Source organism: Bos mutus, chromosome 25 (genome assembly GCF_027580195.1).
Source record: "Bos mutus isolate GX-2022 chromosome 25, NWIPB_WYAK_1.1, whole genome shotgun sequence".
NCBI classification, from domain to species: domain Eukaryota; kingdom Metazoa; phylum Chordata; class Mammalia; order Artiodactyla; family Bovidae; genus Bos; species Bos mutus.
Window position 1 is genome coordinate 5,541,885 of NC_091641.1, and position 16,550 is coordinate 5,558,434.

General features: G+C 63.1%; 1 protein-coding gene across 4 annotated transcripts; it reads right to left on the reverse strand.

Moving 5' to 3' along the window:
* Positions 1-78: 78 nt before the first annotated feature.
* MAFK (MAF bZIP transcription factor K) lies at positions 79-10,559 on the reverse strand. 4 transcript variants are annotated; one of them, XM_070363145.1, is made up of 3 exons: positions 10,368-10,559; positions 3,143-3,222; positions 79-2,426 (listed from the first exon to the last, which is right to left on the reverse strand). In XM_070363145.1, exons 2-3 carry the CDS (start codon positions 3,176-3,178, stop codon positions 1,989-1,991), a joined length of 474 nt encoding a protein of 157 aa, XP_070219246.1. In that variant the 5' UTR covers positions 3,179-3,222; positions 10,368-10,559; the 3' UTR covers positions 79-1,988. The 4 variants fall into 4 exon arrangements, with proteins under 4 accessions (XP_070219246.1, XP_070219244.1, XP_070219245.1 ...); XM_070363143.1 differs by lacking the exon at positions 10,368-10,559 and adding an exon at positions 8,351-10,268; XM_070363144.1 differs by lacking the exon at positions 10,368-10,559 and adding an exon at positions 8,286-10,268.
* Positions 10,560-16,550: the final 5,991 nt, after the last annotated feature.

Here is a 16,550-nt window from a genome sequence, read left to right on the forward strand (position 1 = left end):
AGCGCCGACAACCCCCTCGGGCAGGGGAAGGACGGACAGACAGCTGTCCCTGAGCGGTAGCCATGCGGCGAGACGACGTGAAACCAGAAAACTCTTTATTGAAAGGTACAAAAGCGTCACAGCAGAGATGTACAGCAATAAATTAGGTGTGGCCAGCCGGGCGGGCCGCTTCCCACCTCGGGGCCACGACATAGGGTCTGTTCTCAATAATTTATATCATGATAAAAGCAGCACAAAAATAAATATTGAAATGAAACTGCTGAGTGGCCGGAGGTGTGGAAGACGGGTGTGGAGCTGACGCACAGGGCCCTGTCGCCAGGGAGCAGGGGTACGGGCCTGTCTTCTTAAATAAAAAAACCCATATATTAAAACTGTGACAATGAAACTCCAACGCTCTGAAAGGAGGAGGGGGCACACGGGTCTCCCAGGCCTGGTCCTGGGAGCAGGGAGGTCCGGCGGGCAGCACTGGGCGGTGGGCAGCCGAATTGAGAGGCCAGGCATGGGAGGGGGTCCCCCCCACCCACACTGCCAGGCAGCTCTGCTCTATAGAGATTTACAGTATCAAATAGGAAGAAAAGGTACGAAAATCTGAACGATAAAATGTGTATATAATTTTATATATATATATACTTTTCTCTTTTAAATATCCCCATGGTCCTTATTGATATCCAATGTGGATTACCTACCATGGCTATGGTGCGGACAGCTTCTCTACATGCCCGCCTGGCTCTGAAGGGACCCAGACATCCCCGAGGCCGCACCTCCCCCCAGACAGGGGGACAATTTTCATCTGCAGCCCTTGGGGCCCTCTGCCCACCCCACACGCTGCCTCCTCCTCCTGGGTGGGCTATCGGTGGAAAGCAAGCAGAGAAGGAGCCGGGAGCTGGAGCTCAGGGCTTCTGGCCTGCGGGGGGCTTGGGGCTCACCACCCACCCACCACCCGCCTCTCGGCCTGGCACCTTCCCAGGAAGGGCGGGAAGGGGCGCCCAAGCCTGGCCACACTCAGGGAAGGGACACCCAGCAAAGGCCACCCGATCATCAGTGGCTCTGAGTGCCAAGAGGAAGAGCGGATGAAGGTTCCAGGCAACGATTAAGCACCAAGGTGGCAGAGTGCCACGTCCTCTGCCGACAGACCGTCCAAGTGTCCCCAGGAGGCTGGTCCTTGCCGCCTCCCCAGTCCAGCGCCCACCCCTCCCCCATCCTCACCAACAACACTCCTCGTCCTCCAACCTACCCTCCTCCGTGCTTTCCGTCTCATCCAGCAGGACCTCGGCCACTGCCAACTTCACACCTGCTCCCCAGAAAACGTGCTCCCCCTGCCTGACCCCCGGGGCTCCCCTCTCCCGGCCAGGTGGCTGCTGCTCCTCGCTGGGGACCGCCCCTGGGCCACCCGACACGGAGAGGAAACGCAAAGCGTGGGCGGGCCCAGTGACAAGCCGCTCCCGAGGTCCCCAGAGCGGCAGCACCCCGCAGGAGGGCAGGCACACGTGCGCACATGTTCAACGCACAGGTGACCCTCGCACACGCTTGCACAGCCCTTCCTCCACCCACTCAGGGGGTCTGGGCCTCTGGCCGAGGCTGCAGCAGGATCACAGTGTTTGGACCCCGTGGGGGGCGGCTCCTCCCGGGCGCCCAGGTGCAGTCAGCGTGTTGAAGGGGTGCTGGCCCAGCTGGGGGCCCGTGCGGGGTGTGGACACGCTATCTCGTGCAGACGGGCAGCTTGGGGAGGGGTGGAAGACGTCTGGGCCAGGGGCCTCCTGAGGGCCTTCCGTCCACACGCCCTGCCCCCGCTGGCGCCGGACAGAGAGCCCGGGAGGCAGCCCGGAGCGGGAGACGGCCCGGAGAGGGCGGCGGAGCCCAGGGCAGGCGGGGCGTGCGGTGCGCGTGCATGTTCGCGTGTGCAGGGCGGGCGGCGCGCGGAACCCCGTCTGTTCCCGCCGGCCGGTCCGCAGGAGTCCGCGGGACCACACCCCTCGGCCGGGCTGGCACTAGGAGGCGGCCGAGAAGGGCACGGAGGCGGAGGCGGCCATCTCGGCGGACTTGACGATGGTGATGACGCTGGTGGTGGCCACCTTGGTGGGCGTGACGGGGCCACGGGCCACGGTGCGGGCGAAGGTCTGCAGGGCCTCGTACTTGGAGCGCAGGGCGTCCAGCTCGAGCCGCATGCTGCTGTTCTCGCGGGCCAGCTTCTCCACCTCCTGCTGCAGCTCCACGCGCTGGCGCTCCAGCTCCTCCTTCTGCGTCACGCGCTTGATGCGGCAGCTGGCCGCGTAGCCCCGGTTCTTGAGCGTGCGGCGCCGCTGCTTCAGGCGCACGACCTCCTCCCGCGTGAGGCCCCGCAGGTGCTGGTTCAGCTCCCGCACCGACATGGACACCAGCTCATCGTCGCTGAGCGCCGCGGCGTTCTCGCCCGCCTCCTTCTTGACCTGCGGGGCCACAGTGCAGGGTCAGCTCCAGGGGCCAGGACTCGGGCGGTGAGTAGCGCGAGGGACCGGGCCCCTCTGCCCCCAGGCTGCCCTCCACTGGGCTCGGGACAGGCACCGCGGCCTCACCGGGCGTCGGGCACACACGGCGTGGGGCGCAGGCCATCCTGAGGGAGCCACTGGCTATGCCCTGCTGTGAGCCGGCTACTCCAACCCCGTGAGGCTGTCCCAGCTGTGCTGCCCTCTGGGGACCTCCAGTGCCTGGTCCGGTCTGCTGGGCAGATGGCTGCCCCACCCTGTGCGCCCCTCCGGTCCATGGGGTGTCCCCAAGGCCACCTTGACCCAGCGGGACCCAGCAAGGGCCTGGAGGTCTGCAGGCCACACACCCACACACACACACCCACACACGGAGAACGGACTCCGGCCAGCCCTAGGGGCTCTGCAGGATCAGAGGCCACGCGCCCACATCCGGGTGCTGGGCTGACAAGCACATTCTGGCCAGCAGGCACCCACCCCTCCTCCCCAACGTCTCCTGAGGCCACAGCCCCGACTCTTCCCGCCTCCTTCAGGTACTTCCTCCAGCCCGCAGCCCCCTCCCGACCCTGCTGACAGGCGCCCTTCCATACACACCAGGGCGGTCCTGGGCTTCTGGGGCCAGAGGGGGCCTCTCCCAGGCCAGTGCCTGGCACACAGACGGGGCTGCACCCACCCTCCCTTACCTTCAACGCCTTGTTCGCTTTGGGATTAGTCGTCATAACCTGGGCACAGTCACCCGGACAGAACCACCTGGAAATGGTAGCTGGAAATCAGAGAGATGCATGCAGTCAGTTTATGGTGGGGGCTGGGGGGACAGGCTGCCGTCACAAGTGACCTGAGCGGGAACGGCCCCCTGCAGGGGGTCACAGCATCCCGTAAGCAAGGGCATCCTGGTGGGCCTGAACCTCTGCCGAGGGCAGAGGGAACACCGGGTTACTTCCTCCAGTCCAGCATCCGCCATCGGGGTGGCCTGGACACACCTCGTCCAGCAGCGGTCACAACAGCTGCCCCGCCTGCAGGGCCCTGGCCACAGGCGCTAGCGTCGAGGGCCGGCACCAGGCAGGAGCCGCGGCTGCCTCCTGCTTTCGCCCTGAGCTGGACGGCGGCAGCTGGGCAGCGCGGGACGCCTCACCTGGGGTCCACGTGCGCAGCAGCAGAGTCCCTCCCAGGAGGCCACACCTCAGCCGAGAAGCACGCTGGCCCCAGGGACGCGCCCACCCTGGCAGGACCCCGTCACCCTGGAACCACCTGGCCCCCAACAGGAAGGCCCCCTCTGGGGAACTCCAGCCTTGCTGAGCTCGCCCCCACGACCGGTGGGGCAGCCCCATCCTCCCCGGAAGACCTACCTCCTCCTGGGGCACTGCAGCGGTGACATCACCCCCTCCACTGAGGCCGCCCCACAGCCATGACCCGAGGCCCAGAGGCGGAGTGGGGGCTCCCACCGCCTCCAGCGCCCACCGACCGTCTGGCGGGAGCTGTCCCCGCCGCCCGCCAGCCCCCACCGCCCGCCCTTCTCATTTTCGCGTCTGCATTGTGTCACACATTCTAATCATTCATGAAAAAGCCAGCCAAAGCATCCCAAGCATGATTCCCCTCTGATAGTTGCCATGGCGACCTTGGGAAGTAGCCAGCCCCTGATGGTCGTCATGGAAACGGAGAAGCCCACAGCAACAATGGCTTTGGGCAGGCTGCGCCGACAGGACAGGTTGTGGGGCGGCAAGTAGGCCCCCCGGGCCCACAGCCGGGGAAGGGGTGCAGAAGACCCGGCCCCGACTCATGCACGGGTCTCGGGCTCACAGGTTCGGGGCCCGCCCCGGTTCTGAGGTGAACTGAGCAGAGAGAGACACCCAAGGAGGGTCTGGGGCCAGAGGTGGAGCTGCAGCAGAGGCTGTGTCTCACGGTGAGGGAGACCTGCTGGGCAGTCTTCCCACAGCCTGGGACCCTCATGGTGGTGCCACCTGGACTCCCCCCAGGCACTGGTCCCGCCTCTGGCAGCCCGCCCACCCTTCAGTACCAGACAGTCTCAGCATCCCGGTCTGTGCCCAGTCTGCTCTCCCAGCCCTGGGGGCACCGGGCCCCTGGGCCCTCTTGAGCTCACGCCTGTGCCCACGGTGGACACACGGCTGCGTGTCCTGGGTGAACCCAGGAGGTGAACCCACAAGAGGTGAGAACTGCAGCCTGACTGCGGCCTGACCCCTAGGGACCCAGGGCGCCCCGTGGGCCACCCCTCCCTCCAGCTCGGGAGTCAGCCCCGGTCTGGAGAAGCCACCAGGAGGGCCGGTGGGCCGGGCGGTCGAGAGGCCATGAGAAACTTCTCCACGTCGAGCGAGGAGGGGCCGCTATCGTTCCAGCCCGCTCCCAGCACGCCAGGGCATAGCTGGGCGGTGAGTCACCAGCTGTTTACAGAGCTGGGCTCACATTCCCACAGGCGGAGGCCCCGCCCACCCCCGGTGGGAAAGGAAGGGCAAGGGGCCTGTGCTGGACCCAGCAGACCCTCAGGGACGCGCCAGCCTGGCTGGGACCCCAGCGCCTTCCCAGGGGCGCCTCCCCTGGGGACCTGCCCACCGTGACGTCACCGGGTGGGCACCCAGGGCCCAGGACGCACACGGGACTGGGGCTCGGCATCCCCGTCCACCGGGTCGAGCTGGCTGCAGACCCCAGGCCCCACATCTGCCGGCACTGAGTCTACCTGGCCCACCGCCTGGCCTCTGGGCCCAGGACTTGGGCGAGGAGCCTTGGCAGAGACGGGGGAGAGCAGCCTGGCTGGGGTCCCCCCGGGGCCTGCCCTCAGTCCTCAGGCCCCCACCAACCAGACAGAGCCGAGGGGCTGGTCCCCAGCCTCTGAAACACCTCTCCTCTCTGTGGGTCTTGGTCTTCTCTTCTGAAAAATGAGGGGATCGGAACCAAGGGCCCAGTGCCAAACGTCCTCAGCTGGGCCACTCCGGTGATGCCCAGAGACAACACCCTGACCCTGGGCGCTCACCCCAGGGTCTGCACAGGACCCCCACCCCAGGGGAAGGGAGGCGAGCCCCAGGCAAGCAGACACTGGCCGGCCCTGTCCATCGTCACGACCCCCACAGACCCAGGCGTGACCCCCACAGACCCAGGCGCGTTAGTGCTCGGCTTCCAACGCCCTCAGGGCCCGGGGGCTCACATTGAAGTCAGGCTGTGGGTCAGCGGGCCAAGAGCCCTTCCATGGACTCAGTAAGGGAACAGGAGTGGCAGGCTACTCGGCTCTCCCAAAACACCCGAAACACCCCCAGAACCGACCTCACGTCACTTCAGGCTTCAGAAAACAACAGCTTGCTTTTGGAAAGAGGTTCAGAGAAGAGTTTTGCAGGTGTGAACGAGAGTTTGTAGAACAACTGACTGGGGAAGAGCTGCCCTGAAAAGGTGTTTGTGACCCCCGCAGCCGTGCAGGCCAGCAGAGGTGGGAGCCGGCCAGGGGAGACGGCGGCCGGGGTGGGCAGGATGCCCAGGGCCAGCGCTGCTGCGTCAGAGCCTGGACCCTCACACACCTTCCCGACAGCCCGGCCAGCGGCTCCTCCTGGTGCCGCCACCCGCAAAGCCGGGCCCGCGCCAGGCTGGGACACTGGACGGGGCTGCTCTGCCCCTTCTCATGCCCCGAGGAGCTGCTGGTGCAGCACGCAGCCAGCACCTCTCCCAGGAGCACCTCCCAGCCAACTGTCGGCTCAGAGGCTGCTTTTCAACCCAAAGCCAGAAACTCTGTTCCAGCTGAACACAAAAGAGGACGTCCTCTGTAGGGAAGGGGACCCAGCGGCGTAGACAGAGGCAACCTGGAGACCACACGGCCTGCAGTGAACTCGGGAGCGTGCCTCCCCTTCTGGGCCCATGAGAAGCAGGGCAGGGCAGGGCGCCCAGGTCTGACAGTACAGGACTGCCCTTCCAGCAGGCAGGTGAGCCGGGGCCAGGATCACTTCCTGCCCTCCTCCTAAGTCCCTGCTGCGGCTGAGACCTGGCTCCCGGGGTGACGCACGGCCTGGCCGGCCCCTGTGTGCTCCAGCCTTCACCAGGCCGGGCCAGGGTCCGGGGCCCAGGAAACCCGTTCTTCATCAGGGCAGCCACTGGCAAACGGGGGCGCGACCCACCTGGGCAGCCCTGGGCTTAGATCACCCAGGAGCAAAGGGGGCCTCGAGAGTCTCAGATTCTCACTGGATTGCACGACCAGTCTGCATGCCCAGGTCGTGAGCCCGGGCGGGAGAAGCCGAGTCTCCAACGTCAGCGTCGAGCAGGGCAGGTTCCCGATGCCCACAGCGCTCAGCCTGAGAGAGGGGGTCGGAGCGGACCTCCCATTGCCAGGCCTCAGGGCCGTCCGGGGGGCGTGGCAGCCAAGAGTGAACCCCAAAGCCAGAACCACCATGCCGTGCTGCCTCTGCTCTGGGGACTGGGGCCTCCTCTTGAGAGACCCTCAGCCGACTGCCCCTGGGGCTGGTGCCACAGCAGGAGCCTGTCTGTCGAACAAGCACCCGTCGACTCATCCGACCCTGGAAGGAGCCAGCAGAGGCAGGTCCCAGAAACAGGAGGGTGCCCGCCGCCTGCGCCAGCTCCCTGAGACGGGGGTGTGTCCCGCCGCACCCTGCCGGCCACCCCACCGGCCCAGCCCACACCCAGCCTGCAGGCTGGCCCTGGCTGGCTGCCCTCCGGCAAGACGTGACTGTCTGCCTGGCCTGGAGGACGTCTGGTCACCTTGCCTTTGCAGCCCGAGGAAGCTGTGTCATCCTGGCCATGTCCAGAGGAGACTCAGGCAGCCGCCAGGCTGACAGCAAGCTGAACGCCGCCCCACCCCCGCCACAGCTTCAGGCTGGGCCCCTGCTCCCCTGGAGCCCCCACGGCAGGGGGTTCTGCTCTGCCCCAGCCCAGCGGGGCTGACCAGGGCTCCGACCAGCCCCACCTCTCTGTCCAGCCAGGGACGCGACAGCGGTGGACCACCCCAGCCCGCACGGCCCCAGAGACACCCCCTCTCGCACCACGCTCCTCCTGGGTCTCCAGCGTGGGTGGCGGCCACAGGCCCCCCTCCCCTCCGCGCCCACCTGCTGGCTTGGCCTGCATCCCCGTTGATGCTGCAGCCCTTTGGCACCGCCTGGGCACGGGCCCCCGAGTCTGGTCTGGATTCCCATCCCAGTGCCTCAAGCACAGCCCCCACAAGCAGGCGGGGGGTCCCTCCTGAAGCCGCCACTCCCGGGGCCACCTGTTGCCGTGCCAGGCCTCCCCCACAAACTTCCTGAAGCCCCCCACTCATCTGTGCCGGGGGCCTTCCCACTCCCGAGCTCCTGCCCCTCTGCCATTGCCCCCTTCCTTGCCTCGCTTCATGTGTGGGAGGTGGGCACCCCCTCCTGAGCACGCATCCAGGGCAGCGCTCAGGACCAGCGCTGACCTTTCTGTCCAAGGCCTGCCTCCCTCGATGGGTGGAGGGCAGGGGCGCTCTCACCTCCCCATTCCCCATGACTCCTGGCAGGTGGGAGGCCTGCTGCGTGAGCAGGTGACAGCGCCTGTGTGAGGGAGGGGCTGGGGCGTCCCACCCCGTGTCCTCTCTGCCCCTCTGCCCAGGGCACCCAGGTGGGCAGCGCAGAAAGGCAGGCCAGCCACACCAGGCACTGGGCGTGGGGCCCGCCCCTCTGGCAGGTGAGGCGCTGTGGGGCTCAGATTCCTTGGGGAGAACTGTGTGTCTGTAGACTGAGATCCCGCAGGTTCATCTCTACCTGCTCTAAAATTCTACAATTGTGAGATGACACTCTCAATTTCCTGAAACTGTAAGAAAGAGGAAACATGACGAGTCTGTGACTTATAAAAAGCAAAAGTAAATACCGGAGCAGTGCATCTTCCATCAGCCGAGGACAGGGAGGCGGGGAGCAGAGAGGAGAGTGACTCACTGTTTACTGCCCCGAGGAGCAGCCACGCAGAGGACCGTCCCCACTGGCCGGGGCTCCATTTCCCGTGCGGGCTGGACCCGCCGTCCAGAAAGTCCATCCAGAAACCTTTAGACTCGGGAACGGCCAGGACACGGGCAGGAATTCTGGGCTGCCTGAGACTGTAAACAAACTCTCCAGCTACGGCAGAGCCTGAGCGTGAAAACACGCACTTCAGTGGACAAAGAACGCCCGGAAAACGAACTCGCTTGGCGGCAGCCTCAGTGCAGGGCTGGAGAAAGGGCTGGAACACAGCAAGCCCCGGAGCCGACTTCCCCGGTAGCCGCGATTCAACTCCCATTTTTAGCAACTACCTTGAAAGTGAGCGATGCTCAACTTGGAAGCTGTCCCTTAAAGGCCAGCCCTGCTCAAGCACGAGACACAAACACGCTCAGGCGAGAAGCCTCGCTTGTGGTTCTGAATTAATGTTTTATTCTGGAACACCGAGAGGTCCAGCTTTAAGTTGTAAGAGCAGACACCCTCTACCGAGCTCAAACATCCCTACTGGACCCAGGGAGGGAAGTTCTCGCATAGGAGGCAACCATCCACAAGGCAGGTGTGCCCCACCCACCTGCACAGCCTACCTTCAGTGTTCCAGGCCCTCCCACCTGCTTAAAGGAACGCTTTTTAAAAAAGGGTCAACCCCCCACCAGCCAGCAAAGACATCAAGCTTGCGGACTGGGCTTCAGAGATGGCAGGCAAGGCATCCGGCCACACTTCATTAAGACTCCTGGGCAGCAACCACTGTGCTGGCAAAACCTGGTAGATGCCAACAAAGGGGCGAGGGGAGGGCGATGGGCCGCCAAGCCACACTGCCGGGAAGCCACTGAGCTGTCACTATGGGCTGCATGTGGACGTCCGAGTCCCGGGACCTCGGGAGAACAGGCGCCTGGCAAGAGGGGGCTGAGTGGCAGTCAACTCTGAATGGACTGTCAGGGGGAGGACCTCACTTCTCTAGGCTGCCCTACCGTGGGGAAGGTAAACAAGAGCGTAATCATTAACACAAGACGGAGAGCAGGGGACTTCCAGAAACAACGCGGCCGCAGGCAGCTCCCGGAATGTGAGCAGAAGGGGCGAGTGCCGCTTGGTTGAGGGCTCCGGGACACGTGGCGAGTGAGGACACTGGTTCGGGGGCCAGGGGACGGGGGCCAGGGCGAAGCGACCTTGCTTTCCCAACGCAGACCCGAGGCCAGGTGGCGGGGCAGGTGTGTGGAAGCGCGCGGTGTCCGGAACTCAAAAGAAGTAGCGAAGGGTCTCTGTTTCCAGTTAGAAGAGGCGGAGACCCCCACTCAAAGAAGAGAAAGATGAGACGCGAGCCACGGACTTCGGGAAATAACGCGCTCGTCGCCCCCCTCCCCACCACAAGCTCCCACGCCGAGGCTTCCCTCGGTGAACCCCGGCAGGTCGGCTGCTCGGACAGGGACCCGGTCAGCGAGGCCCCTGCTCCTCGCCCTGCGCACGTCCGGCGCGGCAGGGACCCGGGCGCGCGCGGGCAGCGCAGGCCCGGCCTGAGCGCCGCTGGGGCGGGACCGCGCCGCCAAGCCGGGCAGCGCCCAGGTGCGCGAGGCCCGGGTCGCCCGGGTCGCCATGCGCTCCCCGGCACGTGGCCCCCGCCGCGCCCCCGCTTCCCCCAAGCGCATCTCCGGGGGCCCGGAGGGCAGAACAGGTGGGGCGGGCCTGGCAGGGGCGCCGGGCCCGCCGAAAAGCCGCGCTGCCCACCCGTCCCTCCTCGGGCCCGCCAGGCGCCCGCCTCCCCCGGACGCGGGCCGGGGCTCAGGGATGGGGGCGCGCCCTCAAGGAAGGGCCCCCCGCCCGTGCGGCGCGCTCGGGGCTGGACACCCGACCGCAGGTGCGCCGACCGGGCCAGGGTCCCGAGGTCCGACACCAGCGGCCGCGGGTCCGAGGCGGCAGACACTCGGCGGCGGGCGCCCCCCGGGCGGCCCCTCGGCCCCCCGCCCGGCCCCGCCCGTCCGCCCCTCACCTGGCGTCGCGCGGGGGGCGCGGGCGCGCGGCGTGTCCTCGCGGGCACGCGCTCTCTTCGCGCTCAGTCTCGCGCTTCCCGTCGGCCGCTGCCTCCGCCGAGCGCTCGGGCTCCGACCTCACGGAGAACAACAAGTCCCCCCCGCCGCCCGCCGCCAGCCCGCCCGCCCGGCTCCCCAGCATCTGACACCGCTTCCGGGATCGGCGTCGGCGCGCGTCACGCCGCCCCGCCCACCGCGCGCCGCCCCGCCCACCCGCCGCGCGCGCCAGCGCCCCGCCCACTCGAGGCACCACCCACCGCGCGCCCCGCCCCGCCCAGGCCCCGCCCAGCGGAGGCTCCGCCCCCGAGCCCACCTGCGCTGAGTCGACCCGCCGTACCTGTGACCGCAGGTGCCGCGCGCCGCGCGGTGGCGGCAGCAGTCCCCAGATGTCGAGAGCCGGGAGCACCCCATTCTCCCTCGAGCTCGTCCGCTCTCAGCTCGATGGAAGGGCAAACTCCTGTCTGCAATCCACATCCATATTCGCCGGTTGACCTCCCGAACCTAATCTTAAACGGCCCCCATCCCCCAGGCCCGCGCATCCCTGAGACTCACCAGGGCCCTCAGAGACCCCCGATCTCTTGATTTACCAGTTTGACCTAGATATGGGTAGAGAGAACAAGATAAAATGGTGTTAAATGGTTTCAACCCAGAGCCTCAGTGTTAAGGGGCTCCAAGACCCATGACCTGGAAACAGTGCCCACCTAAGGCCCAGCTGATGGTTGCTGTGGGGTGGCAAGACCCCCAAAAAGCAGAATAGAATGCTGCCCAGACTCAGGCCAGGGCCAGCCCGGGAGAGGAGAGCCCGCTCCTGCTGCACGTGGAGGCTGAAGCTGGGGAGCTGACCCATTCCCCCCTCCTCAGCACTTGGATGGCATGCCAGATCCCTGGACAGTTTCTGGATCTTTCTCGGAAATAATGAGCTACGTCCATGAGGCCACATTTCTGGGTTCTGAGAGAGCAGGGAAAGTCGCTAAGGCTGGTATGAGGGCGAGGGGGCCTCGAACCATCTTGGGCCCTTCAGAGTGTATCCCAGCAACAAATGGGAGAAAGTGCCAAGGGGTTTTCGAGTCCCCCGTTTGCAGTCCCCATGACAGGTGGGCTTCTTTCTGAGCAACCTGCTCTGCCAGGGTGCCCTGGCCTTGTGGGGCCACCAGGCATGCTGGACTTTGCCGATGGCCTCAGCAGTAACAGCTGCCAACAAACACAGGAGCGTTCGCCTCTCCAGGATGTTTTCAGAGCTGGAATTTGAAAGGTGTTTCCCCTTCTCCCAGCCCACGCCCTCCGTCCCCAGATTGTGGCTCTCTCAGCAGGACACCACGGTGAGAGGTCAGGCTGACGGACTCTCTCCTCCCTGTCCTCATTCCCCTCACCAGCCTGCAGACTCTTTGTATTAACTTGGTTACCAAGGGCGCTGTCTAAATGGCCTCCTCAGTGCCGTGACCTCCCGGCACGCAGAAGCGGCAGCAGGTGGCTGTGGGAGCTGGGGGGTGCGCCTGTGCTGGGGCCAGTCACGCAGGTCCACTTCTGGGCGGCACGCAGAAGCGGCAGCAGGTGGCTGTGGGAGCTGGGGGTGCGCCTGTGCCGGGGCCAGTCAGGCAGGTCCACTTGTGGGTCTCAGTTTCCTCGGCTGGAAAATGGGCCTGATGAGTCAGAAACTTGGAGCAGGAGCTTATGGTTACCGGGGTGGGGAGTCTCGCGGGGCAGAAAGGTTGGGAGCTTAGCCTTGACATGTACACACTGCTGTAGTTAAGACAGGTAACCAACAGGGACCTGTATCACAAGTTCCCTGTATAGCACAGGGAACTCTGCTCAATACTCTCTAATAACCTAAATGAGAAAAGAATTTGAAAAACAGCAGATACATATACATGTATGACTGAATCGCCTTGCTATATACCTGAAGCTAATGCAACACTGTTAATCAATTCTCCAACATAAAATAAATTTTTTAAATAAAAAATAAGATGGGCTTGATAAAACCAAAATGAAGACGGGCTTTTTATTTTTAATTAATTATCACTTGGGCTGCACTGGATCTTAGCTGTGGCATGTGGGATCTAGTTCCCAGACCAGGCATCGAACCTGCGCTGGCAGCCCCAGGCCCCCCGCACTGGGAGCACAGTGTCCTAGCCACTGGACCATCAGGCCAGTCCTGAGATGGGCTTTTTAAAAGTGATGTTGAGACAACATGATAACCATTCAGGATAAGATAAAGTTGGGCCCATGGTTTACCTACAGGGTACGGCAGTATTATGCATCTCGAAGGGATCAAGTAATTATTAATAATATTTTAAAAGAAGCCATGAAATGATGAGAAGGTTCTGGAAGTGGATGGCAGTGGTTGCCCAGCAATGAGAACGTGCTTGACGCCTCCGAGCTGAAACACCAAAAATGGTTAAAATGGGGAATTACACTTTATTTGTATGTCGCCACGACAAGAAAAACAACCTTAAGAAAACATTCACATATTGAAGAATACACGAGTGACTTCCTTTATAACTTCTCAGTGGGAAAAGGTTTCTTCTAATTATGATGAAAAGTCGAAACATAAAAATGACTTAATGACTTCCCTGGTGGCTCAGTGGCTAAGAGTCCGCCTGCCAATGCAGGGGACATGGGTTCGGTCCCTGGTCTGGGAAGATCCCACATGCTGTGGAGCAACAAAAGCCCGTGTGCCCTGGAGCCCGCGCTCTGCAGCGAGAGAAGCCACCGCAAGGAGCAGCCTGCGCGCCCCAGCGAAGAGGAGACCCCACTCAACATGACTAGAGAAAGCTCGGGGGGGCGACAAAGAACCAGCACAACCACAAAACACTAAAAAATTTAAAAGTAATTAAGGCAAAAATCACCATAAGCAAAGTTACCACACAAAGAATAGACTAGGACTCCTCTCCTCGTCCGCAAAGGACTCCTAGAAATGTAAAAGACCAACAGAAGGAGCACAGGGTAGGAAGAGTCAGCGACAGAAAAGGACATCTACACGACAGACGCAGCAAAGACGCCCACCGCAGACGGAGCGCACGCCACCATGGCATCGCAACGCCCGGCCCATCTTCCAGGCTCCAAGGCCAGAGCACCTCCTCAGATGGAGAGGCTGGAGGCAGGAGCCCTGGAGCGCACTGCTGGGGGGTTGGGGGAGTATCTGGCAGCTTCTTCCATGTTGCCTTGGACCTTACTCAGCCTTAGACCCAGTCACTCACTTCTGGAAATCTGTGCCACATGGGCACCTGGTCACATGTGAAGCTGGGTGTATGAGCTCACCATTGTGGCAGTACCTACGATAAAGGAAGACGGGAAGCCAGCACATTGTCATTATCAAGGGACCAGCTGAATAAACTGCGGACGCCTGCATCACGGAGTACCACGCAGCCATGCAAAAAGTACGCGCGAGGTCCTGCGCGTTACCAAAGCCCTCAGGGTCTGTTATACACGAAGCATCAAGGTGCAGAACTAGCGGATGATGTGCTGCCTTTAGTGTCAGCAAGGGAAGGACATAAAAACGTATACAGTTGGCGCTCTGTATCTTCCGGTTCCATATCCTCAGGTGCACCCAGTCTCAGATTGAAAATATTCAGGGGTAAAACTTCTCAAAAGTTCCAGAAAGCAAAAACTCGAGTCTGCAATGCACTGGCAGCTATTTACATAGAAATTACATCACATTAAATGTCACAGGTAATCTACAGATGATTGAGAGTATGTGTGTGTAGGTTTCGTGCAAATACTGCGATTTTAAAAAAATATGTTTTTGGTTGTGCCTCATGGCATATGGGATCTCAGTTCCCTGACCAGGGACCGAACCTCTGGCCCCTGGACGTGGAAGCGCAGAGTCGTAACCACTGGGCCACCAGGGAAGTCCCCTGTGCTGTGAAGGGACTTGCGCATCCTTGGAGCTTGGTTTCCATGGAGGACGTTCGGCCACATTCACGTCTGTTCCTGCAGAAGGCAGGCTGGGGGTAGAACAGAAACCGGGGGCAGGGGTTGCCTGTGGCTGGCGGGGCCGACGCCGTGGGACAGAAACGAGGCGCCATGTCAGCCTCTTTACGTCAGTTCCGCTGGCAGACCGTGCAACGTGTTAGCTATTCAAAGCTATAAAGTCAAATTAAAAATGAAATAAGATGGAGGGAACTAGGCTGACCTCACACGACTGTCATGAGAGTGCACTTTCTAAATGGCTGTGAAGACCTTTGCACAGCTCTGGGTCCTGGTTGGCCTTGACAAATAGCCCATTTATGACGGCTTTATGGTGAAGGCAGAGCTGGTTACCAGATAAACGGCTCCTCTTTGCCCTGGGAAGAGGCTTGTGACCGTCAGGGCCCCCGCCTGCGGTAGACAGACCTGCTCGTTGCCCAGCTGGGTAGAGCTGGTTCCCAGGGAGGAGTCTGGGCCCCCCTCTCCACCCAGGGTCCACCCAGCTCCTCCCTCCTCCCAGACAGCTGGAGGCCATGGGCAGACTCAGGTGGCCCTGGCCAAGGTCCAGGTAAAGGGAGGGACACTGAGGCCTGAAGACCAGTGACTCTGTCTGCAGGGGAGGGGACGAGGGGCCCGCTTCAGCTCTGTGGGGGGGCCCAGCAGTTACGACCCCTCAGCGTCCCCACAGTTGCCCTCAGGATCCCAGACCCCTGAAAGGTGGGGGGCTGGACTGCAGGGTGGGGGCAGACTGCAGGGGCTCCTCCTGCACGCCCCACCCAGCCCCGGACAGGCCAGCAGGGCTCTGGAGGAACCATGGGTTGCCGCTGGCCCTCAGGCCCGTGTGGGGCCACCCTCGCTGGGAGATGTGTGCACCCGCTCCGGGCCCTGGTCCCTCCCCAGGGGGCTTCCGGGGCCAAGGCCCCTCCTGGGAGTGCAGAGCCCCCCCGCTGCTCCCCGCAGCCTGGGCCCCGCCAGGAAGCAGGGGTGAGGGGGCGGCTGGGAGCATCTGCCTGCTGGTTCCCCGCCTCCGGTTTCTGGGGCGAAGGAGGTGGTGGCCTGGCCAGGACCAGGGTCCGTCTGGAACCCTCTGTGTCCCAGCGGTCTCCTCCCCTTCCAGCTCCGGGGAAGGGGCCCCTCCATCTCCACCCTGGGAGGGGAGCAGGGGGCCGCAGAGGGAGGAAGCGGAGTCAGGCTCCCAAGGCGCTTGGCCTTCTCCACGTCCATCGCGCAGAGCTGCCCGAGGCTCACACGGGAGAGCGCTCCGAGAAAGGACGAGACCTCAGTTATCGCGGCCGAGACGGTCCCAGGTTCACGTGTTACTGAGTAATAAAGCTGGTCTCCAGTCACGTTTTGAGAACAACTCTATCAAGTTTCCTAAAGAAGTTACCTCCCTCCACCCCCCGCAACCTCCCTGCCCACCGCCTCTCCTGTGTTTACCTGGGGCCCTGGGGCTTGGAACCGGCTCCTGGAGTTGTGGGGGGTCCTCGCGGGACTGAACCCCCACCCATGGGGTATGCACTGACCCTGGGAGTTAGTGATGGAGTGGAACTGAGTTGTAGGAGTTGGGCGGCAGCCGGGTGCCCTGCAAAGCTCCTGCTCCCAGGTGAGGGTCCCGTGACCGCCCCACCCCAACATTTCTAGCCCGTCCGCAGCGGCCAGCCTGGGGGGGCATGCTGGCTGCCCTCATGGTCTGCAGCCCCATCCCACACTGGCACCCACGGGCTATCCAGGTGTTACTTGGCCTCCTTTCCCAGGTGGAGCACCTGAGACTCAGGCGATGGCAAGCTGGCTTGTGGCCACCAGCGTCTCACTAAAGATGCTCACTCCCTTGTCTCGGGGCCCCCAGACCCTGCGGGTTATAAAGGAGGAGGAGGGCCCGCAGTGACGGCGGCTCCGAGCGCTGGTTCTCACAGAACTGTGGGGCAGGGAGACCGCATGCCACGCCACGGTCCCTCCATCCTTTGATTCTGCAAAGAGACACACCTTTCCTGCCCGTGGGACTTAGAAATGCTGGAGGGCGGGGTTCTCAACCGGGATGATTCGGGCCTGGGGGCACTTGGTCAAGACTGGACACAGTTTTGTATTTTGGGTTGTCACAGCTTGGAGAAGCGACAAAGACTGTGGCCAGAAGTTCCTCTCTCGGTAACTGCACTTGACTTCAGGATCCAAAACTAAAAATTCTTTTCCCAAGTCATGCCTTTCCGTCTGGAGTCGTAAGTGACCACGATAATGGTGCG